Source organism: Anarhichas minor, unplaced genomic scaffold, assembly GCF_050575085.1.
Source record: "Anarhichas minor isolate MPS153535 unplaced genomic scaffold, ASM5057508v1 ptg000028l, whole genome shotgun sequence".
In the NCBI taxonomy this organism is placed as follows: Eukaryota; Metazoa; Chordata; class Actinopteri; order Perciformes; family Anarhichadidae; genus Anarhichas; species Anarhichas minor.
In genome coordinates, this window is record NW_027466474.1 from 7,991,121 (window position 1) to 8,019,014 (window position 27,894).

Genomic DNA, 27,894 nt, shown 5'->3' on the forward strand with positions numbered 1-27,894 from the left:
GATGGCCGGCTCTGCGCCCTTGTGCTGAGGAGGTGTCTGCGGGCAACAGTATGGGCGCTGTGCTGTCCGGCATCCCCACCACCCCCTCCACCACCGATCTGCCACCACCACGCTGCCCCACCGTGACGGGCACTTCCCCCGGCCCCGCTGATGGGCGAAGACACTGACGCCACCCCGACGCTCAACCACCGCGGCTTCCTCCCCGACCACAACTATGTGACTGAAGGTAAGAGCATGACAGAGGACGCTGTATGGGACTATATGTTACAAAGTGTTTGTTTAAGTGTGCCACCATGTGAGTGTGTTTCTATGTGTTGGACTTCTGGAACGTGTGTGTGTGTGTGTGTGTGTGTGTGTGTGTGTGTGACAAAGTGTGTGTATGCAAAAACAAGCTCAGGACGGCTTCCTAATCCTCTGTAAGCTCTGTGTTGATCAGACAGAGTTGTAGACAGAGCAACAAGAACTAGGGAGCAAAACACTTTTATGCAAGCGTTCCTCTCCTTCTTCCCTTCTGTGTTTTTGTTTATTTATGCTTTTGTAACCACTTTCTTACCTTCTGTAACAGCTATTTTGTCAAACTGCAGGGAATACTTGATCTGGCCTGTGTCAGAATGTGTGTATGTATGTTTGTGTGGGAGAATCATTGCACTGCTTGTCATCTTTCACATCATGAGAGAGTCACACACATGCATGGTGTCAAATTTAATATATAGAGTATCACCTCTCAGGCTGGGGAATGTTGAAAAAGTGCAGCAGAACACCAGCTGTGCAGATGAATTAGTTGTTTTGGTATGTTTCATAAAGCAGATGGATTAAAACCTTGGATAACAACCCTTCTGCTAATCTCAATTACACCACTAATCTCACCTGCACTCGAGCTTCGCCGTGCGCCTTCCTGCCTGTCTGTCTGTCCCCAATCTGTTTCTTACACTCGGCTCATGTTCGCCACGCCTCTTAGACCACAACAGCGGATTATCATTTGGGGGTCACTCGTAACACTGCAGAAAGGGAATTATGCTTCCTGTGCTGTAACATGTAACATAATCCCTCACACAGAAGCAGCTACTGTAGTCGGGGGAGACCTGTCGTGCTGCCTGTTGATTGTGTAAATGTGTGTGTGTGTGTGTGTGTGTGTGTGTGTGTGTGTGCATACAGCATATTATACTGCTGAGAAGACAGAAGAACATCTATGAACGCCTTTGTTTGTCTGTGCGCGTGCGCTTCTTTTCTTGTACAAACAGTATATGACAGATATGTGTCTTTGTCCTTTTCAGAGAAGGGATTGGATGAGTTAGTGGCAGAAAATCATTCTTAACATCCATCACCAACCATAAATTGTTGCCACAGCAACAGTCCGTGATGATAAACATGCCACCTTTCATGCTTGGCCAATATGATTGACAGGTCGTCTCCACCCACCAATAATAGCAGTATTAATTATTCCACACATCTCAGGCAGACGCAGAAATTATTCAGGGTGAATTGTTGATGAGCTCACAGCAAAGGTGAACACACCACTGAACACTGTTGGTCTGACAGGAATGTGCAACACATGGACAGTTTGAAAATAGATAGTTGCAGAAGAACAATTGTGCTGTAAAAATCAATCTCGCAGCAATTCCCCCAATGACCAAAAAAAAGATAATTTTCCATCACAAATAAACAAAATGAGTCATTACCTGCCTCCTCTTCTACATCCACTCCAACCCCCTCCACCTTTCCTCAATGTTCACCCCATCCCCCGTCCTCCTCCCCATTTCCATCCCCCACTGCCTCCCTCTCTCTCTCTCTCTCTCTCTCTCTCTTTCCCCATCGGTCCTCTAATGCAACTCGCAGCATTGCCCCGTGCTGAAGTGGCGCGTCTGCCAAACAATTATCCAACAGTGCTCTGAAGGCTGCTCAAACACAATATGCCTCTGTATGTGGATGTGTGTGTGTGTGTGTGTGTGTGTGTGTGTGTGTGTGTGTGTGTGTGTGTGTGTGTGTGTGTGTGTGTGTGTGTGTAAAAGAAAAAGACAAAGTGAGGTGGTGCATGTGATTTTACGCTTGGATGTACTTTGTTAGCTGCTGTGTCTCCATCTTTCTTTATTTTCTGTCCGTGTTGCATTCATATTCATGTCTGCGTCCTTGAGTGCATACTGTGTTTCTTTTTGTTTGTTCGGGTCTGCGTATGTATGTGAGTCTGACTGCGAGGGTTTTGTGTGTGTTTATATGTGTGTGTGCGCATACAAAACAGTGTGTCTGCAGATCTTCCCGTGGGGATTCCCCTGCCCTTTAACTCCTACAAAGGAGGGATGCTTAACCTCCCTCTACCCCGACCTCCCTTCCTGCTCCCCTCTGTTTCTCAATCCCTTCCTCTCACTTCTTTTGCCCTCCTCAATGCCTCCCTTTGCTACACCCTCACCTCCGACTGGAGCAGCATCGGGTTCAAGGATGGATGAGGAAATAATAACAAGAATTTGATGTTGCATCAAAATTCTCAAGTTTGACATTTTTGACAGTTTGTAAATTAATTATTTATGACTGATCCCATTTCGTAAATAATGCAAGCACACTAACCCCCATAAGTATTGTGCCCCATATACAAAAGTATCAATGCTGTTTAGTAAAAACCTCTAAATGTTAGATTTGACCCTGTAAAAACAACATATATGTATAAATTAAATAAATTGTACATGTAACTGTACACATTTTAGTTGTTGGCAGCGTCTCCGAACATTAATATTGACTTACAAGTCTTAATTCATATAATTTCAAACTTTCCGATGGTTGCTCATGCAAACCTGACAGTTTATAAATTGCTTTGGGCTTTAGAAACCTGTGATGAGCAGATGTCATTATGTTTGGCATTTCAGCTGACGGGTTAATCAATAATGAAAGTAATTATTAGTCTTCATGCCCTTATGTAAGTAAGTGAGGTTTCACCAGCTCTCACTGCTCTTTTCGCATTGTCAGTCACCTCTGAGGAAATGTGAGCGCTGTCTAGACTTCTTGTCACGTTCCCCTGCAGAACTTCATTAGAGAAAAGACGCCTACTAAAGCACATTAGGACTCTGTCCCACAAGCTGTCTATCTCTGACCATCCTGCATGTTTTGCAATGCCTTCCTGCCAAACCAAACATGTGAATACATCACGCTCTACAGATTCAGACTGATCATAGATACACCGTCAGTATTTTCTTTTCCTCTGGTGAGTACTCATGGCCGGATGTGGTGATGCAGTAACTCAGTCCCCTTGACCCCATCCACCCTGCCCGGTCCTTCCCCTCCTTACCCTCTGCTCCTCCCTGTTGCCCTCCTCCCCCCTTCCCTCCATCCTTGCTCCTCTTGCAGGGCTGCTCCTGGCTATAGCCTGAAGAGCTCCGCCCATCCTCTCCACCCCTCTCCACCCTGGAGTCTTCCCCCAGGATGTTGAGCCCCATCCAGGTCCTGTGCTCCGACATCACTACCCTTTCTCTGGAGCCCGAGCCGTTTGCCTCTTACACTGAAGGTGTGTGCTCTATCCTCTTCTATCCCAAAGGTCACATCTGTGTCGCACAGTTGTGACACATGACCCCAGTGCGACTGTAAGTGGGGGGGTTGAGCGTGACGGAGAGTGTGTGTGTGTGTGTGTGTGTGTAGTTTGAGTCAGGTGTATTCTCACGTGAGTCTGAGAGTTTTAAATATCTTCAACATCGCTTTGTCTCTGTCTCCCTCATCCTCTCTCTATTTTTATCACTTCCTCTTTATTTTCGTCTCAGTCTGCCTGCTTCAGTGTGGATTGTCTGTGTGAGTGTGTGATTTGATTTCTTTAAATAGATTAACCAGACGACACCCCAGCTCCTTCAAAGCATCTATCTCACTTCTACCTCTATTTAAGAGGAAGACACACACACACACACAGACACTCACATCTATGAACACGAACATGTACAGACACACTCTTCTGGACCTCTTTACACAAATGCACTATACATGTACTGCGCAGACATAGATAGGCAAACACACATATAGGGCTACAGCTCACAATGTTTTCATTATCAGTTCATCTACCGGTTGTTTGATCAATTTATGATTAATTATGTGGTCTATAAAGTGTCAGAAAATATGGGAAACTGCTTGTTTTGTCTTACAAGCAGTCCAAAGGTATTTAGTTTGCTATCATAAAAGCCAAATAAAAATGAATTGATCAAATATCAAAATAGTTGCGGTATAATTTTCTTTCTGACGACTAATCGTTTCTGCACTCATCCGCACAGAAAGATAAGCATGGCAGCATAACAAAAAGGGCTTCAGAGTTTTCTGAATATGGGATTACGTTTCAGTATTTATGAGCGCACGTAATCTCAGTTTTCAGTGTCGTCTGGATTATATTGGGTATAAACCAGCTAAACTCGTAATCTTTTTTTTATGTTGAAGGCTGACAAATCTGCGGGAAAAACAAATTGATTTTGGTCAAAAATTAATCACAGATTGTAGCTTTGAGCATTCATGCAGCTAGAAGATGTCTTTTGCAGCCAGGCGAAGCAGGATTACAGGTGTATTTCACACGCGCTGAAGCCGGCTTGGTTTGTGATTCTAATTGTTTGGGTCTATAACCATTAGGCTCACACCAGCTCTGCTCCATTGTGTCGATGTGTGTTTGGGGAAATGGCAGATTCCCTACTGTGCTGAGTTTAAATCAGTCCTCTCCACACACCTCCAACACAAACACATGCCCCAGTTTTTTTCTTTCAGATAACTCCAAAACTGCAGGACAGGGTTCAATTTAACGTCTCCCTCCGGCAGTCTCTCCCCCCTTGTCCTCCCTCCTCTACCTCCAACCAATTTATTTCTCTGCTGGGTAATTGAGTACACACACTTGTGCACACGTACACAGGAAATGCTGGGTGCACACAAACATACACACATCTCCTGCTGAGCGGTGGCTTGTCCTCCCTTTTGAGGCGTGTGTGTTTTTGGCTCGGCTTTAATGGTCTGTGTTTACCCAGTCCTCAGATATCTATAATTGGGACTGTAGGACGTCTGCGGTCCTCTCTGTCCCTGTAGTATCCTTAGCAAAAAGAAATAAGGAAATCCACCTCCCTCCACCTACGCCACCACCCTCATCGATCCCTCTTCTCCTCTCTGCATTGTCTAATGTTGTAGCCACTAATCTTAATGTGTATAATACAGGATGTCTGAAAATAAGAATTATTTTCATGATCAATTAATCCACCTATTATTTTATCGATTCATTTTTGCTTTATAAAATATCACAAAATAGTCAAAAATGCTCTTCGCTATTTCCTGAATGTTCAAATTCCTTGTTTTGTCCAATAAATGATCAAAAAACATGAAATATTCAGTTTACTGTCACTCAAGACAAAGAAAAGCAGCAAATCCACACAATGGAGAAGCTTAAGTTTGCCATTTCTTAAATGTCTATTATCAAAGTTATCAATATTGTGGCAGATACGTTTTCTGTAGATCAACCAAGATATTAATCGACTAATCACTCCAGCTCTATCCGTCAGTTATTTTCACATGTGGTCCCCAAACTTTTAAAGATGTTCAATTTTCAGTGATATAAATCAGATCAGAGGGAAACTGCAAATTATCAAATTTGACAGCTGGAACCAGCAACAGTTTGGCATTTTTGCCTAATAAAAGAATTACCGAAATGTTTTTTCTGTTGATCAACTAATCAGCTTTCCCTAGAACATGCTTTGATCATCGAGGAGCCAATCATTCAGGAGTGTGTTTGGTGTTTATCACCCGTGCATGTTTTTTTATGCTTTTTTTTGTGTCATTGGGTTGATTCATGTTTGTGTGTTGATGTATACTGTATGTGTGGGCGCATGCACTTTCAGTCACAGTGTGTTCCCCAGCTTCTGCAGTGTGGCGATGAGTCAGACAGGCCTGCTGATGCTAATGGACTGTCTGTGGGAGACAGACAATGCTAGCTTGCTATACTGTAGCACACATCCACACTATATTGACTTACAGCTTGACAGCCTAACACACCTACACACACACACACACACACACGTACACAGAAACATACATATTACATCAGTACACTGTCCAGTGGTGCCTCTTGGAGGAGAGCCACAGCGCTCATGATACTTCTTGTTTCTGCTGTGTTTGTTTGTGTTCTTAGAGGTTTATTTTTCTGTAGTACTCTTCTAATAAAGAGCATCAGAGAGACAGATGGGTGTGGAGTGTGTGAGTGTGTGTGTGTGTGTGTGTGTGTGTGTGGAAACACAGAGAGAGGGTTATGGTTGAGAACAGAGGATGAGAGACAAGAGCGTGTGCTCCATATTTGATTCAACTATATTGTGTGCCGCTCCTGTGGGTTTTGCTGAGCGTTGCTCTTTCTCTGTGCTGTGGGGAGACAGTTATCTGTAAATGTGTTTGGTGCGCACACACACACACACACACACACACACAGTCTCTAGCACACACACACACACACACACACACACACAGTCTCTAGCACACACATTTGCTGTGCATCATTATGTGACCGTGTGCATTGAAAGCTGCCTGGTATGTGTGTATGTGTATTTCACTGTATGTGTAGGGGTCATCATGTGTGTATCTGCATTAATTATCTGCTTTTCCTCAATTTGGACCTTCCCCTTGGTATTAATTTAGCAGTGTTTGTCAGTGGACAAAGCTGCAGTGCCATAATCAGTTTACCGCGCTCCTTCTTCCTGCGAGGATTGGCTTGATGAATCCCACTTCCTCCTTCACCAGTGTGCCATATACGGCTAACCGTTACGAGTACTCATGCCACTGGTTGGCTCAGCCTGTTACCATGGCAACCCCATGCTCACCAAAAGCCCCCTTCACCGCCTCCGCCCCAGCGCCTCTTCCCTCCACCTCCCTCTCCATCCTTTCCATCCATTCTTCCACCACCAGCAGCAGCAGCACCACCACCACCACGTAGACGTAACATACAGCCAGGCAGCAGAGTGCCATGGGGGAGGGATGAGAGAGAGAGAGAGAGAGAGAGAGAGATGAATGTGGATAGACAACCAGGAACAAAATGAGAGAGTGAAATGAGGCAAAAAAAAAGAGAAACTGGGGAACAAGAGATGAGAGATGACAAAAGAACGTGTGGGGGGAGAGGGATTGAGAGAAGGCCAGAAATAGAAGAAAGGAATTGAAACTGAAGAATAAAGAAGGTACTGAAGTGAGATCAAGGAGCAGTGCAATGACTAGTAGATACATTACAATAACCAGTAATACATGAGGTGTGTGAGGCACAGAGTGAATAAGGTAGTGTTCGGGTAGAGATTGAGGAGCAGTCCCTGCCTCCCCTCATCATAAAATCTCTCTCTCTCTCTGTCTCTCTCTCTCTCTCTGTCTCTGTCTCTGTCTCTCTCTCTGTCTGTCTCTGTCTCTCTGTCTCTCTGTCTCTCTCCCTCAAGGCCACCACAAATTTGTCGAGGCTGCAGCCTGGAATCATTTCGACTCTCAATAAATAAACTCTCCACGCTCTATTTTTTATTACAGTCAAGGACCATGTTCTTTTCATCAAAACAGAGCTCAGTGGACTCCTTTGTTGAAGGCTTAGTGGGATACAACATCTAACATTAAGTTATTTTAAAATCTAATCTGACATTTCTCATGATGGTATTTTGTGGTGCAGTAGCAGATTTAAGCTTTTGCTGTATTAAAAGAAACTTGTGTGGCATTGCTTTGGAGGCCACAATACCAATAACCCATAATGCACCTTGTTTATAAGCCTTTAGGTTGTGCAGCCCTTGAGAATATTTTGAAAACAACTGTAGGTTTTGTTTTTAAGTGGCATAGCTTTTTAGATTTTATGGTCACCAACGAGCAGTATTCAGTCAAAAAATGACATTGTCTGGTTTTTATGTTCCATCAGACAGGTATATGCATTACTACTTTAATCTTCTTTATGCTGGGTTAGCAACACAGTCAATTGCACAAGTTACATGGAAGCAATTATACTTTCATTGTAGCAACCGCAAGACATATCGGGTGTTAAATGAAACACCCTCCGGGTGATGACAAGACTCCAGGAGGCCAAGAACTATTCCTTTAACATAGTTTCAGTAGTAGTTAAAATCTGCACCACTATTGTATCATGATGCAGTATGTTGGTGGGGGTCACGTGAGGACAACAATATTGGGATGCATTTTATTGTGACTGGTTGACTATGGCCATTTTAAAAGTTATCCAGTCACTCAGCACTGAAGTCATCGACTTGGTGAGCAGCATCATCAGAGACACATTATATTAATTATATTATTATAAGTGTGAAGTCCATCCACAGATTTGAAACTTCACAACTCGGCTGAACATTCAGTTCACTTCTGCTTGTAAACAGACTGGACACATTTACATGTTTTGTTCAAATAAATAAATTAGGTTTACAGGGAATGAGAAGCATGAATGTAGGAAGATGACATAAGTCAAAATATGGGCCTACATTCATTATTTATATGATATATATGATGATTTTTATTTGATCAAGTCATGAGCATGGCCTTCAGACCACCAAATAATGTAGGTTAGCTACATCTCCTCATACTATAGCACCTCTTTTTCATTGAACCTCAGCTTATAATTACTTTGAAAGAGGTTTATCCACCATTATGTTTTCTCCCTCCGGATCAGCTCTGTCTGCAAATAGATATTTATTAATAATACTTCTGTAATCTGCTGTACAAAGGGAAAGTGAAAGGAGGATTAGAAGGCAGAAGGGCAGGGAGGAGATTACATGCAACGTTAAACCAAATTCAAGCTTCAGATATCACACTGGCATGCTCTTCATTAGACTGTGTGTCGTGTGATGCAGGAAGGTCCACTGAAAGCATCAAGCCAGTAAATGCTAAGTACTTAACATAGTTACTCCTCATATCAGTGTTGTCACTGAGTCAGACTGTGTTGGTGTTCGGGGACACTGAGCTAGTGAGGGGGAAAATTGTTGCAACTATGCAAATGAATGGCCTGAACAATGATTTTTGAATATTGTTTAGTCGCTAATGCAAATGCACTCTTTGTTGTTGTGTTTACACTTTAAGAGACGATAGAGTACATACTTACTCTTATACACAGACAATCACACAAGATGAACTCAAGTGACACTGTAATCTTGTGTACTGGTGTCATAGTGTGAGTCATTGTGAATGTGTCACCCTGGAACACATAACACCTGTGCATAATGTGAAACAGCCGTGTGTGTGTGTGTGTGTGCGTGTGTGTGTGTGTGTGTGTGTGTGTGTGTGTGTGTGTGTGTGTGTGTCTTTGGTTTTCTGCATGTTTTGATGGGCAAATATATACTGTATAATCTGAATTCTCTGAAAGTTTACACACAGTTGCAGAATATTTGTGTTATTAGTGATCACATATTGTTTTAATCTAAACATTGATTTGCATATTTGAATCCACTTACATATTAATGCATTGATTGTTGCCAGATAAACAGATTATATAGACGAATGATGATGTGTGGTCAATTAGCTAATGGCTACTCCTTCTCCCTCTTTCCCTGCCGTTCTTTCCTCTCATGCTACATCTTTCTTTCTCTTCCTCCATCTGTGCCTCCTATGCCTGTCTCTGCCTCAGCTGATATCATCTCCACCGTTGAGTTCAACCACACCGGAGAGCTCCTGGCCACAGGGGACAAGGGAGGCCGAGTGGTCATCTTTCAGAGGGAACCTGAGGTATACACACACACACACACACACACACACTCATACACACAAATATACCATTTTTCATTCCAGCTGTGAGAACAGTGATGAACACACACTGTTCCCCTCCAGCTACAGTCTAGATTGAATGATAAATAGTTGATACTGCTGATGTGTCACAGAGTGTATCGTTATAGCTGAGCAGGCTTCGTGCCATGCTGTTTCTTTACGTCATCAAGGTGATTGCTAGCTGGCTTTGGCCCGACGTGTTACATTGCACCACCGTGATTTTATATGTGAGGAGATGCAGATCTTTCCCCCCACATTTCCACGGACCTCCTTTTCTTTCCACAGAGCAAGATTGAGCCTTACTCCCAGGGAGAGTACAACGTCTACAGCACCTTCCAGAGCCATGAGCCCGAGTTCGACTACCTTAAGAGTCTGGAGATCGAGGAGAAGATCAATAAGATCCGATGGCTGCCTCAGCAGAACGCCGCTCACTTCCTCCTCTCCACCAATGGTGAGAGACCTCGCACACACAGGCATCTTATAGGGACCAGGAAGACTCAGAAGCAGTCATGCGCTTGGTTGATAGTTTGTGGGAAAACCTTTCCTTCACGTAAAGGGAGAAGAGTTGCCGCTTGTGTTGCATCATATTTCTGTAGTGCATTAGGAGTTTGTCTGCCTTGGATAAGAGTTCCTATAATCAGCTTACATTCTGAGTTCATGGCTGTATTGGAAGATCTATAGATTTTCCCTGAGCGCCCTGTTATTGATTTATTTAAGTACTATATTATTTATGATTGAGGGTATGAAAAATGTAAGACCTGCCTCAGCAGTTGGGCAAAGCTGCTGGAAAGCTTGCTGTCATTTTTTCAATATAATACAGAGACCTTCTGTGTCTGTCAGTGTTGATGAAACAAAACCTCGCTGTTTGCTCATTTGGAGTTTCAGAGTCCAAGCCTTCGTTCAGAGCTGACAGTTTGGAGTGCGCTGGATTATCTTGTCTATCAAGTCATTTATTTTGGGTTCAAGTGCCTGAAATGATGTGGGTCTTTAGGCTTAAATCTTAAAACAGCTCTTTTTTGAGAATGTATCAATTTGAGATTCCATATTTAGCCTGCTCTGATTTGTTTAATCACATCTAATCTAAGCTCTCTAGATAGCTTCCTATCCTTAAAGCATATCAACAAACACCTTTAATTCATGTGTTACTCTTTCAGATTGAGTCTGTTCTTATCTGATTGCTGAACAGCCCTTTTTGATTCCCAGATAAGACCATTAAGTTGTGGAAGGTGAGTGAAAGAGACAAACGGCCGGAGGGGTACAACCTGAAGGATGAGGAGGGTCGCATTAAGGACATCGCCACCGTCACCTCCCTGCAGGTAACATCTATCGATCTAAGATCTGTCTGTCTGTCTCTTTTAGACACTAAAACATTCTTACATGCTGATTGGTTGTGCAACATAACTGGGTCAGTGGGTACAGATGTGTTTGCATGTGCAGAAATGGGTCACTGGCACAGTGGTACATGAGTGTATGAAGTAGTGAGGGCGGAGAAACACTCGTTTTCCAGCTGTACAGGAGAGAAGCGCGACATCTGTACCACTACTACTGTTGTGAATTGCTGGTAATGTGTGCGCTGAGTGTGCCCGTGTGTGTGGGTACGCATGTATAGTATGAGTACATGTTTTTGTATGGTGACGGTGCCCTCACTGCTCTGTATGCAAATAAGGACACACATTTAAGCCGTGTATTAATATGTAAATCATGTTTTGACAAAGAAATTGTGTTTTAATGCAAATGCAAAGATATGAAAATGCAGCCAAATGAGCTCATGACCTACGATGGGTCTTGATATTGCTATCGAGCAAGCACGTTAGGGTTCCAGCAATAATGTATTATTGATGTCAAAGGAAGTAATTCATTAAATATTAATCCACGATAGAATGGAATTATTTAAATTGAATCTAATCTGTCTGTATCTTCACCATCTGTCTTCTCCTAATCAGTGACATGGGATGTGAAACGGCTCTCTCTCTCTCTGCCTTCTAAGGTGCCGGTGTTGATGCCAATGGACCTGATGGTGGAGGTGAGCCCGCGGCGAGTGTTTGCCAACGCCCACACCTACCACGTCAACTCCATCTCCGTCAACTCCGACTATGAGACCTACATGTCAGCTGATGATCTGAGGATCAACCTCTGGCATCTGGACATCACCGACCGCAGCTTCAGTATCTTTTTGTAGGTTGTAGAGTTCCTTCTTTGTGAGGAGAAGAGAAGACAAACATACATCATCACACATGCACAAACTCTTATAAAAGCAGGAATAGATGTATTAAAGCACAAGGGCACAGATAATGAATGCATACACTAACACATAGACGCCTACACATGCTCAATAATCAATCCCTTCCCACACACACACACACACACGTACACACTCACACAACAAACTCCCACATCGCAAATCCCACTGTTGTAAAAGAAAAGCACAAAGACACACAGTGTTGGGGGGAGGGGAATATTATTCTTGAGGAGTGAAAATGTAGCTTAATGAATAATTCAAAGGGTGCATAAATATTTCAGAGTTCTAATCCAGCTCAATAGGACACAGTACAGTCACACCCATGACGCAGGCAGGATTTATGATATTACAATTTATCAGAATATGGAATTACTTTTCTCCCAACAAGCCCCCCGAGATACATTTAAATTGGTTTGTTTTATTTCCTCTGTAAATTATTTACATTGTGATGGTTATTTATACATTTACATACACTTGTGTTTTTATTTAGTGTGTAGATTATGGACGCGTGTGGGTTTCCACATTAATTCAAACATAATCTAATTATTTTCTCATTGAGACAGTTATTGAATGGAATTGATGAATGCATGAATGAATGAATGAATGAATGAATGTGCATACAGCATGGTTGACTTTAGCAGGTAACAAGAGTTCAGGGTAAAACAAGCTGCATAGCCTTGGGAAGTACACTGTCTTTGTTGTTTCCCTGAGCGACACTTTCTCTCAGACATCGTGGACATCAAACCGACCAACATGGAGGATCTGACAGAAGTGATCACAGCGGCTGAGTTTCACCCCCACCACTGTAACCTGTTTGTCTACAGCAGCAGCAAAGGCACCCTGCGCCTCTGTGACATGAGAGAAGCAGCGCTGTGCGACAAACACTCCAAATGTGAGTTAAGCTGCTGAGAGACCTACACATTATGTTTACTGTATCTCCTGAAGCATCCCTATCAGGTAAAAATAACTGGTACTGATAGTTTTGCATGTTTTAGCCTATGAACAGGTTTAGTCTATGGCTTTAGATATGTTGGCGGCTCCAGGATAGCAATGTTGGTCAGTCGATTCGTCCACCGCTTTTGCAAAGACTGAAATATTGAATGGATGTCCATGTAATTTGGTTCCAGACATTTGTGGTTTCCAGATGATGAATCCTAAATACTTTGATTATCCCCTGAGTTTTCCTCTTGTGCCACCATGAGGTTCACATTTTTGTTGTGAGTGAAATTTCTCACAACTGTTGGATGAATAAACATGACATTTGCTACACTCATTCATGGCCGCTGCAGGACGAATTGTAATCACTTGGGGATCCCCTGCCTTTTCATTTAGCTTATGAAAATCAACTAGCAGAGACTTTCGATCCCGAATCCATCATAGCGGATTATCATGATTAGTTTGCTTTATTTAGTGTATAGTTGTGTAGTTAAGAGCGGGGACTTCTGTGGTAGTGATTTGACACTAAACACTGTGTATTCAATTAGGAATATTAAACTGAAACTGACGTTATTGGAAAGTAAATTCTCTAAAATCAAACGCTATTTCCCCATTTAATAATATTTCTTTCCAATGCAGTACTATTAATATAGAATACGGTTAGTGTACCCAAAAATCAGCTGTTCTGTTCTCTCATTGATCTCTTGTGATATGTGCTGATGTTTATACACAGAAGCATTCAGACGAAAGCACCACAAACAGACAGTAGTCACCTGTATGGCCTATCTGCCTCATAGACTCATCTGTGAGGTGTCTTTATCTGTGTACATGAGATAAAGACACACAATACGATCATCATGTGACACACTTTGTTTCAGCCTGGCTTGACAGCACTCCCCCTCCTCTTCCTCTCTCCCCCTTATTCTCTCCTGCCCTCTCTCCAGTGTTCGAGGAGCCCGAGGACCCCAGCGCCCGCTCCTTCTTCTCTGAGATCATCTCCTCTGTGTCGGACGTCAAGTTCAGCCACAGCGGTCGCTACCTGCTCACCAGAGACTACCTGACTGCCAAAGTCTGGGACCTCAACATGGAGAGCAAGCCCCTGGAGACGTACCAGGTGTGTGACCGGGGACCACATGTGAAAATACAAAAACATGAGGATGAATATTTACTCTCAGGCTCAGCTGCTATGATGAGATTCCTTCTGGCAAATTGACTCCGGGCAAGTTGAACTGATCAGTAGTCGAGGAAGCATACACACATTTTCTTTTTGAATCCACTCAGCTGTTGAGTCACTGCAATCTTATATTCTTGCTTCATCAGCTGATAACATTCAGTCATAGCCAATAGCCTTTGTAGCCTAGATTATAGATTATTACTCATTCCAACACCACATGCTGCTGCCATAAAGTCCTGCTTATGTGCATTATTTATCATTTTAATACATAAACCAACATTCCAAATTACTATTACATAAAAAGACACCCACGTGAAAACAAACAGATCAGTTATACAAAAACACACATTTCTAATTTAACATTATTTATATATTATACCTGGATTACAATTCATTTGTCCACATCTGTTGTGTTGTTTATTTAATCCAAAGGCCAACACAAACATAATCTATTTAGATATATAGATTGGTTAAAATACATTTGTCTTAATGTGGAACAGAATGTTTTAATAACATTTTATATGATGTTGTTCTAATTAATGAATCAAATGATGGCACATTTGGACTCTTCCCTTTTGGACCAGCCCTTTGACATTGACAATATTATTTTTGTCTATATTTGATTCAGTCAGGTACATTAGAGAAATCCCACATAAACTTAACTTAGGTCCCTTTGTTTGGAATACAAACATTTTCTTGCATATAGTTTAGAAATTTGTCCCATAAAAGTTTATCCCACTGAGCAGGAAGGAGCATGTTCTCTCCAGTAGTGTTCACGACACCACACTAAAACACTGCGCTCTATTCTTTTTCCTTAATTTGTATGTTGAGTCGTTTGTATTAAATGTTCACTTCTGTCTCGTGTTTGTGACTGAAACACGACACAGAAGGTGACTCACTGTCCCTTTACTGAAAGAGGACATTATCATCCTGGAAATATGAATAACTGGAGACAGAAATAAATCACGGGAAGACTCACAGAATCACAGTGCTTCCTGATTATTAGATTTTTCCAAAACCTTTTAAGGATAATTGGATTGATTACGAGCCAGAGAATGCACTTCTTCTTCTCTTCAGTGTAGAATCACCAGGAACCTTCACTTTGGCCGAAGTTTTTAACTTATGTTTGATAGATTAACACGTGAGAACAGTAAATTATCAGTATGCCGTGGATGTGGGATAGAGATGAAGTGGGCTTGACAAGCTGTTGAATAGTATCCAGACAAAACTAAGTGCTAAGCTGATAAAAAGAGCCTTTTTTGCACGCTATCCTTGTCATATCCACACTCAATTTATCTCACACAAGTCGATTTTGTGTGAAGGCCACACCAGCTTCTCTTTATGTATTCATGTACAGTAGAAGTACAACTCCTTTTTTCAGCGTGTGTTTAGTATTCCTGCCACGGGCGTGTGGGTTAACATGTGTGTGTGTGTGTGTGTGTGTGTGTGTGTGTGTGTGTGTGTTTGTGTGTGTGTGTGTGTGCGTGTGTCTGCCTGACGTGTGAGGGCCTATGAGGCAGCCAGGAGTGGGAGGCCAAGACGCACTGGAGCTATTTATAGTCCGAGCCTCCACTCATAAAGTGAAATGGGAAGAAGGGATACCTCACACAGGGCCCGACACCTAGATCTGCAATGCAGCACGGAGAGGGAGGAAGAGCGGGGAGGGAGGGAGAAGAGGGGTAAGGGTTTGGGAGGGAGTGTGATGAGAGGAGGAGAGAAGAATGAGGGGAGGATGAGAAAGAGGGATGGCAGAGGGTGAAAGGAGTAAACTGAGGGGAGAAAAGAGATATCAGGGCTAAGCTGCTCTTATTTTGGTAAATTTACAGTCTCATTCCTCCTGGATCTTGAAAAATATGCAGAAATCCATGAGAGATGAAGCACTGTGCTCTAAATCAGAGTTTGTGCAGACTGGAAAAAAAACATATATATTTAACTTCTGACACTGTATCATTTCACCCTCAGCAGAAAGACCCACGGGAGAAAACAAAAATGTCACCTGGTTTGATGTACAACCATGAGCTGACCTCAGCATGACTACTTATTGATCGCGGGGCGACTATTGACCGCTGAGTTTATGCAGAATGTGAAAATAGGGGGCGTATTGCAGAGCACGGCGACTGGAGGAAGGTGTCTATTTCAACCCCTTGCATCACAGTGCTGACACAGGCGGGTGCAATGAAAGCACAAGGGGAAAGCGTTATTAGTCTGTGTCTCTGTGTGTGTGTGTTTGTGTGTTCACATGTGTGTCTCTATTATCATGCCCTTGGTGGGTTTGGATGTTAATGATTTTACTGATATGGAAAAGGAGTTTAGATTAAAATGTACTCCTGGCCCTCATATTGCTCAGGGCTGCTGTTGTGTCTCATTAGAGTTGCCTTCGGGGAGGTTTGTGTTACAACTTGCCCACATTTAATGTGTTTTGTCTGTGCTGAGTTTCTCGTGTGTGTATGTATGTGTGTGTGTGCAGCTTCTGCTCACTCTATTTATAGTTTCATAGAGAGCCAATACCTGGTAGTGAAGCAGCTGTTAACTGGACTCCTTTTGATTGTTTCTATGTGTGTGTGTGTGTGTGTGTGTGTTTTCCTCCAGGTTCACGATTACCTCCGCAGCAAGTTGTGTTCCCTTTATGAAAACGACTGCATCTTTGACAAGTTTGAGTGTGCCTGGAACGGCTCGGACAGGTACCTGAAGTGTCCGGATGTGCTTTTGTGTTTTTATACTTATGACAACTAAATGTACCAAGAGGAGAACTTGTGCTCTTATATGTTTTTGGAATGGTTTATAAGTAGATTCAAATGATTAAAAAAAAAAAGCATTTCTTTCTTTTTACCCATAAAGATGCAGTTACTGTTTGATCTGCTGGTGTGTTGAGATATCCCTCTATGAATAATATTAAATTTAGATTACTTTGCCAATACTGTGAGTCAGTGGCTGAATGTAACTAAGTACATTTACTCAAATACCATACTTAAGTACAATTTTGAGGTACTATTTCTTTATTTGTATGCTACCTTATACTGCTACTCTACCACAATTCACCAGTTGTAATGCAGTGCATTTATTTAACAGCCATACTAGTTATTTTAACTTTACCTTATAAAATATGATGCATTATTACCGATTCAATTACTTCACAGTACACAAAGCAGTTGAGGGACATTCTGCATAAGTAGTACTTTTATTTTATATGCTTTTAGTTCTGTTTCCTGATAATACTTTTGTAATTTGACTTTAAATGTTGAATGCAATACTGGATATTGTTATAGTCCAGTATTGATACTTTTAATCAAGTAAAGGATCTGAATGCTTCCTCCACCATTGATGACCTAAATTAAACTTACGGTATCTTAAAACCTATCCAAATATAACTGTTATAATCTCCTTTTCCTGATACCACAATGACTAAGTGGTCTTTTTGTAATTTGGAGGAAGAGACCCTTTACTTTTATGCATGTAGTGGAGGGGATAAGGTTAGTTTAGGATGTTAAAGTCCAGACCGTAGTAACTGATCCTTTCTCTCCTCCTCTTCTTCTCAGCGTGATCATGACTGGAGCCTACAACAACTTCTTCCGCATGTTCGACCGCAACACAAAACGCGACGTGACCCTGGAGGCGTCGCGGGAGAGCAGCAAACCCCGAGCTGTCCTGAAGCCGCGGAGGGTCTGTGCCGCCGGGGGAAAGCGCCGGAAGGACGACATCAGCGTGGACAGCCTGGACTTCACCAAGAAGATCCTCCACACAGCCTGGCACCCGACTGAGAACATCATCGCCATCGCCGCCACCAACAACCTGTACATCTTCCAGGACAAACTCAACTCTGAGCTGCATTAATGAAGGGATTACAGCGGTGGATGCAAACCAGTTTACACCTGAACACACAGCTATGCCAGAATGTACACAGTTACGGACATTCACGCACAGGAATATGCCTAACACGCACACACACCATCAGAAAACACACACACACATCTAGGTCTACTCTTCAACACACTCCCTCCCCTCCTCCCAGAACTGAAAGGACCTAGAAAGGGCTAGAAAGGGAACATGCTGGATTATGGATTATGGATTATGGATTGCAAAATTGTCCGCACTGTGGATTTCTTGATTGTTAACCTCTGGATTGTGCTTGATGGTGTGTTCATTGCTACAGCTCAGCTTCTGAGGGGAATAAACCCCCTCAGATTGGAGAGACGTTTACATATTTGTCTTTTTTGTTTGTTCTTCAGGCTCTTTTGCTTTCTCCACCTCCTCCTCCTCTCCTTTCTGTATTTCTTCTATTCTTATCCCTTGCCCACTGTTTTGTGTAAAGAAAACCCTTCGTGGTTGTCAACCAGTGGCACTGATGAAAATTGGGGCATTTATGTAACTGGCTGTTTGTTTGATCCAAATCAGCCACCCCTCTCCTGTTTTTGTAACTTCTTGTCAAATGATGTTTCTGATGGTAATTACGATGACGATGGCAATTTCAGATGGTACAGGTGATGTGCAAGGATGAATTCAGGACCCTCCCCTTAACCCAAGTGCACCCAGACGCCTCTGAGCTCAACTGGACCGTGTTCAGTGAGGTCAAACATTTGCGGTCCTGCAGACAGAAGCAAAAGTTACACCATGGCCTAATATGAGGACACACACACTCATTTCTGCTCCACACTGTGTGTTTCAGTCATTAATGTCGTCTTTGGCCTTTCAACTTCTCTGATTGTGGATTCTGCTTCTGCTCTGGGGCTACGTCGTGTGCTACTTTGCCGTTCAGTACAACTCAAATCAAGCAAAAAAAAAAAAAAAAGCAATTAAAAAATGAACTAAATAATTTCAACAATCAAGCAAAAAAGATGCTGCATGTAAAACCGATTTAGCCTAGGTGTTTATAAATTGACTGACTGACTTGGCTGCCTTCTTAACCATTTAGACCAAGCTGTACAAAGGCTTCAGGGGCCCCGGGGCCCCATGCAGGATGAGTAACCATAGATGACTGAGCTCTCCTACCTTTATTTGTGTCTTGGGACATTGAAGCATGTTTACCAGTGTTCGGTTCATACACTTACATGTACATTTTGAATGAAGCCGTCCAAGAATCAGTTTCTACTCAACTGAAACTGAGAACCAAGAAGAATGGGGAATGTTTCCATTAATGTTGTTCTCTAAAAGAAAAAAATGACAAAAAACAAAGGGCCTATATGGTGTCTGTATATATCAACTCTGTTTTTGACATGTATGAGTTTTTTTTGTTTTTTTTACATCCTTAAACGGACTGCGTTTTCGATCACCTGTATCGATGATTGCCTCCAAATACACAGCAGAGCGATGGTACTTAAATCTACTCGGCCTTCCTCACTGATTACTTTGCTGATTTTATTTTTAGGGAACACTTTATTCTATTATTTTTCCTTTTTTTGTTGTCAATTTGACTCCACCACGTCCTGACCAAACTAATGTTGATTCACACATTTTTGTGTTATTGTTTGTTGATGACAAAATTGTCAAATGGACAGTTATAAATAATGTTAATATGTTTTTTTTCTGAATAAAGATTTCAAAGAAATTGCATCCAATGAGCGCACATCTGTGATTTTTATTGCTATGTAATTATACAAGACCGATAGTAATTGCCAGTGTCATTATGGAAATGTGCACGCTTCAATTGAAATGGGCCTGTTACGGTCATAATTACAGTCATGTGGTCTGAGGCACCACCTGGTGTCATCACATACTTATTGCACACATTGCAGATTTGAGTTTCGACACACAAGACATTTCTCTCCTGCTCTACCGACAGTGAACTAGATAGACTTTAATATGTTGGATTTCCCCAATGTCGTTGAGCATCAGTTCTTTCCATGGTCAAAGTCAGTCTGTCTTGCACTTTACATGCCATACTGCTTTCTGAATACATCTTTATTCATAAATATGATCTTAATATAATAATATAACCCTTGTTGCTCCCAAATGAATCCCATTCACAGACTTCTTTTCCCCCGAGCAGACATTTTGTCTTGTCGTAGCAGGAAAAGCACAAGTGGAACTTATCACATTAAACCTGCACTTGATTTCGTGGCCATGTGGGGGCAGCGGAAACAAGTTGAACACAGCACTAACATATCATCACCTTGGACGTTGGTTATGACGAACTTGCATCGCAGAGTGCAAAGTATTGTTCTTTTGGAGTTGTGTTTCTGGCCATTCTATGAATGCAAGTCCAGTTTTAACTCTCTTTCAACTCTGTTTTTGGTTTTGGTTGTATGTAAAAACATATATAATGCAGTTAATGTTGAACAAAAACAGCAACAAGCAAATGTTTTCATTATGTTTATGGGTCATAATAAAGAAAACAGTAGTTAACTTCAGAACACATCATCACTCAGGGACTGCAAATGTTCAATATTGTTAATCTCTGCACAGCAGAGAACAAGGAAGGAGGGCAGAGATAAACATCTACGCTTTTTAAGGGTTAAGGATTAAAGTCATGATTTAGTGTATTTTCTTCGAAATTATTTTTCAACTGAGACTGTTTTATAAGGCACTTCAAAATAATCTCCCACTACAATTACACACTGCACATACAGCACACCGTCTAATGTTAAATGATTAAAGCTCGACAGCAAAGGAAACCCTTTCAAGTTATCATCAGCATGACAACCGGTTGTAAAGAAACCAATTCTTCTACAACCCGTCGTCCACAGACACAACAACGACAGTTCAGCAAGGACACTGTGAAATGTAAATACTGATGATTTTGGGTACAAATATTTGATACGTACATAGAAATTGGTTCAGCACACCCAGTGTTTGTACAACAAAATCAAAGTTACTTCATTAATAGACTTAAATCAAATGAAATGCACAACTGACCATATCTGAGGTGGTTTTAATTGTGTTTTATTAGTGTTCGGCAGTAAATTACTTCTTCTAAAAAACACTTTTAGAATGTGTTTCTCCCCTTTGTCAGGGTGCTTTCACACGTAACCCGTTTGGTTCGGTTATAACAAACTCAGGTCTGTTTGCTCGGTTAGTACGGGTCGTTTGGGCTGGTGTGAAAACCCTGGTGCGGACCAAACAACCAAACCGAGACCGCCTGAAAAAGTGGGTCGCGGTCCACTTCCAAGAGGACTCTGGTGCAGTTTGTCTGCGGTGTACTAGTACTTGCTGTGCTTATATTTTGAGTTCTGACATATTTTGGCTCAAAAGCTATTCGATTACAAACGACCAGATCTACAACCGGACTGATGCCACAAATTCTGAGTATGTGTTCACCCTCTTACAGTGTTGAGAAGAGTGATTTACAGTCATTAATGTTCTTCAACTAGTAATATCGGTATCATACAATTTATTTCTCCCAGAGGTGTGTTGGCCAGGTCTCTACCCCTCCTCCTGAGTCACAGTCTCTAAATCAGTCTCCGAGTGTTGCTGTAGCTGAGCGGTCAGCAAGGGGTTGAAGAAGAAGTCAAAACCAAACTGTAGGGCATTCTGAGCCGTGCGCCTCCAGTCGTGTTCAATCTTGTACTGCCTGCGGCTGGGCAAGCGGGCATCACCGCACGACATGCAGTGAATGGCTTTCAGTTCAAACACGGGCCATTTGGAGCCTAAGCGGCCCTCCAGTATGGTGCTGAACTCCACCAGGCTTCCTGTGTTCAAGTATAAAAGCATGGACTTGAACTCATTGCTGGCCCGCAGTACTATGTCCTTAGTCGCATCTTCGTCCTCTACGATCGTGCCGTTCCTGGTCTTCCTCTCCAGCGGCATGCCCATTTTCACTTCAAATTTGTATCGATCGAAGCGCTTGATGTGACATTCGTGCTTGGCCAGCATTTTAAGTTTACAGAGGGGATCTCCTGGAGGAGGAGCCAGGGCAGGCAGAGGCTGGGGCTCGGCTGTGACGTTCTTCACCTCCTCACACAAAGGATACGGCTCACCGTACAGGCACCGCATCCAGTCCCCCACAAACACAGGCAGCAGGTTGATAACCGACTGTGGCCCATTCTCAATGTCGGTCACACGGACGTATCGGAAGCGTCCAGTCCACGTGACGCGATGTCCTTCAAGATGAGAGCAGAGAATCTGTGTCTGAGCCATGTTGGCCTCTTTCCAGGCGATTGGGCCGCAGAGGCTGCTGTACTCGGGCCACGTCAGGGTGGAGTTATAAACCTTCATGCCTTCGGACCTGTAGACGTACATCCAGCAGAAGAGCACCACCGCGCTGAGCCACACCAGGATGAGCTTCACAACGCTGCTCCGTGACAAAGAGCGAAAAACCCCGATGGGGTTGAGGCTGAAGCGAGTCCAAAGCCTCAGCACTACTGGCACGAAGCAAATGATCAAGGTGACCACCATCTTGGTCACCTCCAGAGCGAGGAACCACTGCAGTAACTGGATGATGAGCATTGCAGCCAGGCCTAGTGAGAAGATGGGCAGGGCGAACAAGAAGAGGAAGTAGCCGACGGAGGTGCGGATGAGTCCTATTGCAGTGGCGTTATTAAGGAACACCAAGCTGAGCTCACACCAGGTGAAGCACACCATGTAGGGCACCAGACACAGGTAGGTGCCCTTGAAGCCTTTGAGCTGGGCCATACGGAAGAGCAGATAGAAAAGGTGTCCATACAGCAGACATGGCACCCCCAGGTTCAACACCACGTTGTCCCCTAGAGGCACAGTGATGAACGTCATCCCAAAGACCCTGAGGAACCAGGGGAGGGAGTCCGGCAGGAGGTGGGTGAGGGAGCACACTCCGGAGAGGACCTCTGTAAGGAGGGCCCTACGAGCAAAGAGCTGAGCAGAGGCATGAAGGCTGAGGAAGGCGGTGACGGTGAAGAAGAGAGCGACAGCAGCCAACTCTGAGCAGGGGATCCAGGATTTATCAGCAACAGGGAAAGAGAAAACCACAAAGATCACAGAGAGCAGGAAGTACCTGGAACACAAAGAGACAGGATGTATTCATTTAGCTGCAGAAGCATTTCTAGTTATTTGCATAATAATTGTATTTGTCATCATCTTGATTTAAGTCATTTCACGGTTACATTTGAGTATATTACTTCACCTTTACATCTTTTCTACTTCATTGTGTGTTCTTACCATTTGTTTTATTAATGGTCAGGTTAACGAAGTGACATAAAAACTTACAGTTTGCTTCTTAGAAAACAATTCATGTTAATAAATCAGCCTAAGCTGAAACTGCATGACTACATCTACAAGAAAATGCTAAACAGACGTTTTGTAGTCAAACTAGTAAAACCTGAACAAAACCAAACATTTGCAAACAAACCAGATGAAACAATAAAAAGGAATAAATATGAACTGAATATGTTGTCCACATGGAGCCATGTAAATAGAGATGTTCTTACAGATAAGGCTCTAAGTGCGTCCATCCAAAGTTGGTCTCAGCCTGCTCCAGATCAAGACCGGGTTCAAAGTGCGTCAGCAGGTCAGTCAGGGCCCGGAAGTTTTCCCAAGCTTTTGAATTCTGTCGAAAAATATGCTAATTAATTTCAGTTTACTTTCAGCTCCTAAGGTAAGTAAATCTATACAAAAAAAAAAATCCATTTACAGTTACAGAGGTTCAATAAGAAAACAATACAACTGAGCTCTATACTACGTGTCTCGAAAAGGAGCAATCACCAACCTGAAACACCCGCAGTGTGCAGATGATCATGGAGAAGAATGAGAGGTAGAAAACCAGCAGAGGGATGAGAAAGATGAAGAACTCGATTGTGAGGTTGGAGATGATAAAGAAGAAGATGAGTGCGTTGACGTGGTGCGTGGGGATCAGGGCGCTGAGCCACTGCATGCCGGCCCGTGACGCCCAGTCGATGAGGTGCTCCTTGATCTCCAGCAAAGCGAACAGAGGGAACTTCAGCAACTGGAGGAACCACAAGAAAAAGGTTGGGGTCAACAAGGTCCCAAAATCTGATTCGTACTCCGAGGAAAGACTCATTTAGAGAGATGCAATAAAAATGAATCAGCCACCAGTTTGCCGATTGTCAATATCAAACGAAATACTGAACATTCACGAGTTGCAATGTGAGAATTTGATGCTTCTCTTTATCCTTTATGTTCGTAACGTAACAAGCAAACACATTTTTGAGTGGAGTGTGATTTAAAAAGAGGACAGCATGGAGTCTAATGGAGAGCAGTCACATCCTTCCAGAGTCTGGGAGCTTCCTACCTTTTGGTGTAAGGGCAAATTATCTGGATTCTTCACCACCACGTCATCATCATCGTCGTCGTCGTCGTCGTCTCCTGCTGTAGCCATGACTGGTGAAGGGGCAACACCCTGAGCATACTTCTTAGTCATCTCAACAAAGTCGTCAAGACCCACTTGGCATCTGGCTACAAAGACATACAGACGACACACGGATGTTAACTTCCAAGCTAATTTTAATCTGAAAGTTCGTTTTTTTGAGTTGTTTCAAACCACACATACCTTCACTGGAGACCATAGTCTCCAGGACTCTCCTCTGTTTCTTGGCAGAGCTGTTTAGTGGCCCTGGCGACATTGGTTTGCCTAACAATCAAGGAAAGATAATACAAAAAAATGATTGTAAACATGCAACTAGTCTGTATTTCTTTGCCTCTTTAGAACAATCTGCAGCATGTTGAGTATACTACTATTAAGTAACAAAAGAACTTTACACTGTCAGTGTGTTTAATGACACTATTTCCCTTCCCGTACCTGGCTCTGTGTGGACGTGTTCGACGTTCTCCAGCATCTCAGAAACAGCCACCGACTTCTTCCTCTCCGGGTTCAGCTTCCAGTACATCAGCAGAGCTGCTTTCCTGACTCCTCTCTCAAAGCGCGTCTCTGTACACAACTTCTTCACCACCTCCATGTTCTCCAGAGTGATGCCTGACAAACACAAAAGGTGTAAATGGACAACTGATGGCATCAAACCAATGATGCTACTTGGCTAAAAGTCAAAGATCAAGGGTAGGAGTGGGACATTTTTGGTACCTTTCCTGGAGGCTAAGCACCGCTGCAGCTGTTTGACGGCGTCCTTGCGTCCTTGTTTAGCAGCCTGGACTAGCCAAGTGACCGCTGTGCAGTTGTTCAGCTCTTCATCTCGTTCTTCTGCCAGGGCCAGGAAATAACGTCCCATCTGGACACGCAAGCACACAAAGACTTTCACATTTGCGAGGCAAGCATCACCGTGACTTTGTTGACTCATGACCTGTCCTTCCCATTAATATGTCGCTCTTAAAATAACATTCATCATTACTTAGCGGAGCTGGTCTGTGCCCACCATATGGTCATTTAAGTCAATAGTATTTGCAATATGTTCATTGACACCGACCTTGCTCTGTGCTCGAGCATCGCCTGACTTTGCTCTCTCCTCCAAATCCTCAAGACTGACCTCCTCCTCTGGCTCTTCTGAAGGAAACAGAACACAGTAGATTTCATAGAAGGTACACAACAGATTCTTAGTACAACTGTGTCAATTAAAATGCCTTATTGTGTAACAAAAGTGAGTTAGTAAAGTGGATAACACGCAGATAAAAAAAAAAGAAACAACAACAACAACAACAAACACACACACACACACACGCACACGCACACGCACACACACACACACACACACACACACACACACACACACACACACACACACACACACACACACACACACACACACACACACACACACACACACACACACACACGCACACACGTCTTCCTGACCCAGCTGTCTGCAGTGAAAGCAGAGCATCCATGTTACTGAAACTGCTGACCAAGCTGTTTCCATTTTAAGTGCATGACTACAACTGACACACATGATATGAATGTGGAAATGCTTCAAGTTAAACTTAACCATTATATCTAAGTCCTCTTCAGGTGACTACGGTATAATCTGTTTTGTTTTAATCTTCTTTGGTTTTAAAATACTGTAGTTTACAAACAGTCCAGTTCTATGTGCCAGTCAATGGGAGGAGAGATCCCAAAGCGTCAGCATGAGTCGGATCCTTCCTGTTGCTTTAATTATCATCTTCTGTTGCTGATGAGTTCTGCTAATTTCAAATCCCAGTGCCTCACTTGAACTGGAGCTCATGTGGTAAAATGTGTCTACTTCCTGTAAAGTAAGGCGTCACATTTGTTGTATCATGGATATTAGGATCCGGTAACTTCCATCAGATGCCCGTCAATACTGCTGGCTCTAAAATACCAGCAGCTGCTAGCTTCTCTGATGAAACACAGCTGGACACATGGTACAGGGCACGTATTTTTCAGGGGACAGGGCCGAGTAAGAGTTCAAACTGGTACAAATTGAATGACTGAGGTGTTGGATTTCACACTTTCCAATAATACTCCATATTTACATGTCTAGACAGGTTCCCCTCCTCAAGTCAGCAGAGTGCGACAGGCTGCTTTACATGTCGTGGTGAATGTCAATGATTGTCATGGAGACACTACAGTGCACACAGCAAGTGCAGAGTGTTGTCTGCACTGATTGGTGGAGAACAGAAAAGTGAGACAGTAGAGTAAAGAATTGTGATTATACGTGTAAAAGGCCAAAGCTCAGAGTTTGAGTCTCACCTGATTCAGGTGTGGGAGGAGGCTGCTGAGCCACGGCGGCCGCTCCAGCAACTGTGAATGCAGTCGAGGGAATCCCCGTGGAGGCGGCGTTAAGCTGAGATCTGCCCACCTGCGAGGGGCTCCTGATGGGCTGGCGTAGAGGGGAGGCAGGCGGTGTGGACAGGGAGGACGAACGGGAGGAAAGACACGGAGAGGTTCGAGGGGAGGCAGTGGAGGGAGAAGATGAGGGTGTGGTCTGAGGTGTTGGCAGGGTGAGTTTAGGCTGAAGGCGGTCTGAGGTTGGTGCGGTTGTCGTGGAAGACGAGGCGGCAGAGAAAGGGCCCGGCCTCAGGGTGGAAGGAGATGAGGGGCTGGGTTTCGGGGTGGCTGGGTTGCCGGTCAGAGATGGTTCCATGGCTGAAAAAAACATACCAGTCAACAATAAAACAAATAAAAAATGTTTTACTGCAATTTTGCAGCAAAAAAAGAATGAAGATGTAAACTAGACTTTAGAATATTTGATATAAGCTGCAGTGATTTACTGACAATAATCTTACAGCTTCAGCTTTAACACAACAGACACCTGTGGCTCTCCAATATGTGCAACAACTGACAGCAGATGAGTCACCAGACTGGACTATCGACCTATCTGTCTCTATGGCACATGCAAGTATTGACCTGTGGCCAGTTCCTTTTAATTAACTCAACGGTTAACATCCTGACTGCAGATCCCTCTTGTGTTTGACTTTAGTGTGGTCAAGCTGTGTGGAACTTTTTTTGTCATGTGGTCTGCAGTTTATTTTAGACATTATCAAGTGAGCTCTGAGCAGCTATATTGAGAAGGTGACATCCTTAAAGTGTCCTGACTGGAAACGTCCTGTTGTATTTTAGGGGAACCCCCCCTTAGCCATCAAGAAGGGGGCTCCAGTCAACCAGTGGAGAGGGCATGCAGAAATCCACATTTAGCTTACCGCAGCCAATGCAATGCAGTGTATTTACAGCGCCACACTTTTTATGTACCCGACATATAGCTGACAGTGAAAGATGTGGCAGGTAACTGAAATAACAACCGTTAGTGGTTTTGCTGCTAATGCTAACGTCACTACTGTCCGCTCACCTTTACCGCGGTAAAGTAAATCCTCCAGGTGACAAGGACGCGAGTGATAACTCAGTTCTTTTGCTATTCTGTGTCCCAAATCATTCTTCCCTTTCGTTTTTATAAAGATCAGCCTGTCCCCGGTGAGTCTACTGGCTCTCCGTGGTCAAACTAAAACAAATACACAATGTACAGTCTGTCAGCTGCTCCGCTGGGCGTCCACGCCCACTTTGAATTCTGCGTGTTGT

At 43.2% G+C, this 27,894-nt stretch overlaps 2 protein-coding genes across 3 annotated transcripts; one reads left to right on the forward strand and one right to left on the reverse strand.

Annotated features, from left to right (window-relative positions):
• The first annotated feature begins 50 nt into the window (after window positions 1-50).
• LOC142962682 (serine/threonine-protein phosphatase 2A 55 kDa regulatory subunit B gamma isoform) lies at window positions 51-17,882 on the forward strand. The gene is made up of 9 exons (XM_076103279.1): window positions 51-226; window positions 9,566-9,663; window positions 9,988-10,153; window positions 10,906-11,018; window positions 11,690-11,867; window positions 12,669-12,833; window positions 13,822-13,991; window positions 16,641-16,732; window positions 17,588-17,882. Exons 1-9 carry the CDS (start codon window positions 151-153, stop codon window positions 17,880-17,882), a joined length of 1,353 nt encoding a protein of 450 aa, XP_075959394.1. The 5' UTR covers window positions 51-150.
• Window positions 17,883-20,344: 2,462 nt separating this feature from the next.
• Window positions 20,345-27,821, reverse strand: wfs1b (Wolfram syndrome 1b (wolframin)). 2 transcript variants are annotated; one of them, XM_076103541.1, is made up of 10 exons: window positions 27,668-27,821; window positions 26,572-26,967; window positions 25,334-25,410; window positions 24,994-25,138; window positions 24,715-24,888; window positions 24,466-24,546; window positions 24,208-24,371; window positions 23,665-23,901; window positions 23,387-23,505; window positions 20,345-22,953 (listed from the first exon to the last, which is right to left on the reverse strand). In XM_076103541.1, the coding sequence occupies exons 2-10, from the start codon at window positions 26,963-26,965 to the stop codon at window positions 21,408-21,410; spliced, it is 2,937 nt and encodes a 978-aa protein (XP_075959656.1). In that variant the 5' UTR covers window positions 26,966-26,967; window positions 27,668-27,821; the 3' UTR covers window positions 20,345-21,407. The 2 variants fall into 2 exon arrangements, with proteins under 2 accessions (XP_075959656.1, XP_075959657.1); XM_076103542.1 differs by lacking the exons at window positions 26,572-26,967; window positions 27,668-27,821 and adding an exon at window positions 26,355-26,527.
• Window positions 27,822-27,894: the final 73 nt, after the last annotated feature.

Bases quoted from the DNA above. Each gene is read 5' to 3' on its own strand.
- LOC142962682 (XM_076103279.1), top strand. From the start codon at position 151: ATGGGCGAAGACACTGACGCCACCCCGACGCTCAACCACCGCGGCTTC. The intron at 12,834-13,821 runs GTGAGTTAAGCT...CCCTCTCTCCAG, and splicing joins GTGCGACAAACACTCCAAAT to TGTTCGAGGAGCCCGAGGAC. The intron at 16,733-17,587 runs GTACCTGAAGTG...TCTTCTTCTCAG, and splicing joins GCCTGGAACGGCTCGGACAG to CGTGATCATGACTGGAGCCT.
- wfs1b (XM_076103541.1), bottom strand. From the start codon at position 26,965: ATGGAACCATCTCTGACCGGCAACCCAGCCACCCCGAAACCCAGCCCC. The intron at 25,411-26,571 runs GTGAGACTCAAA...TGTTTCCTTCAG, and splicing joins TCCTCCCACACCTGAATCAG to AAGAGCCAGAGGAGGAGGTC. The intron at 24,889-24,993 runs GTACCAAAAATG...TGTGTTTGTCAG, and splicing joins GTGCTTAGCCTCCAGGAAAG to GCATCACTCTGGAGAACATG.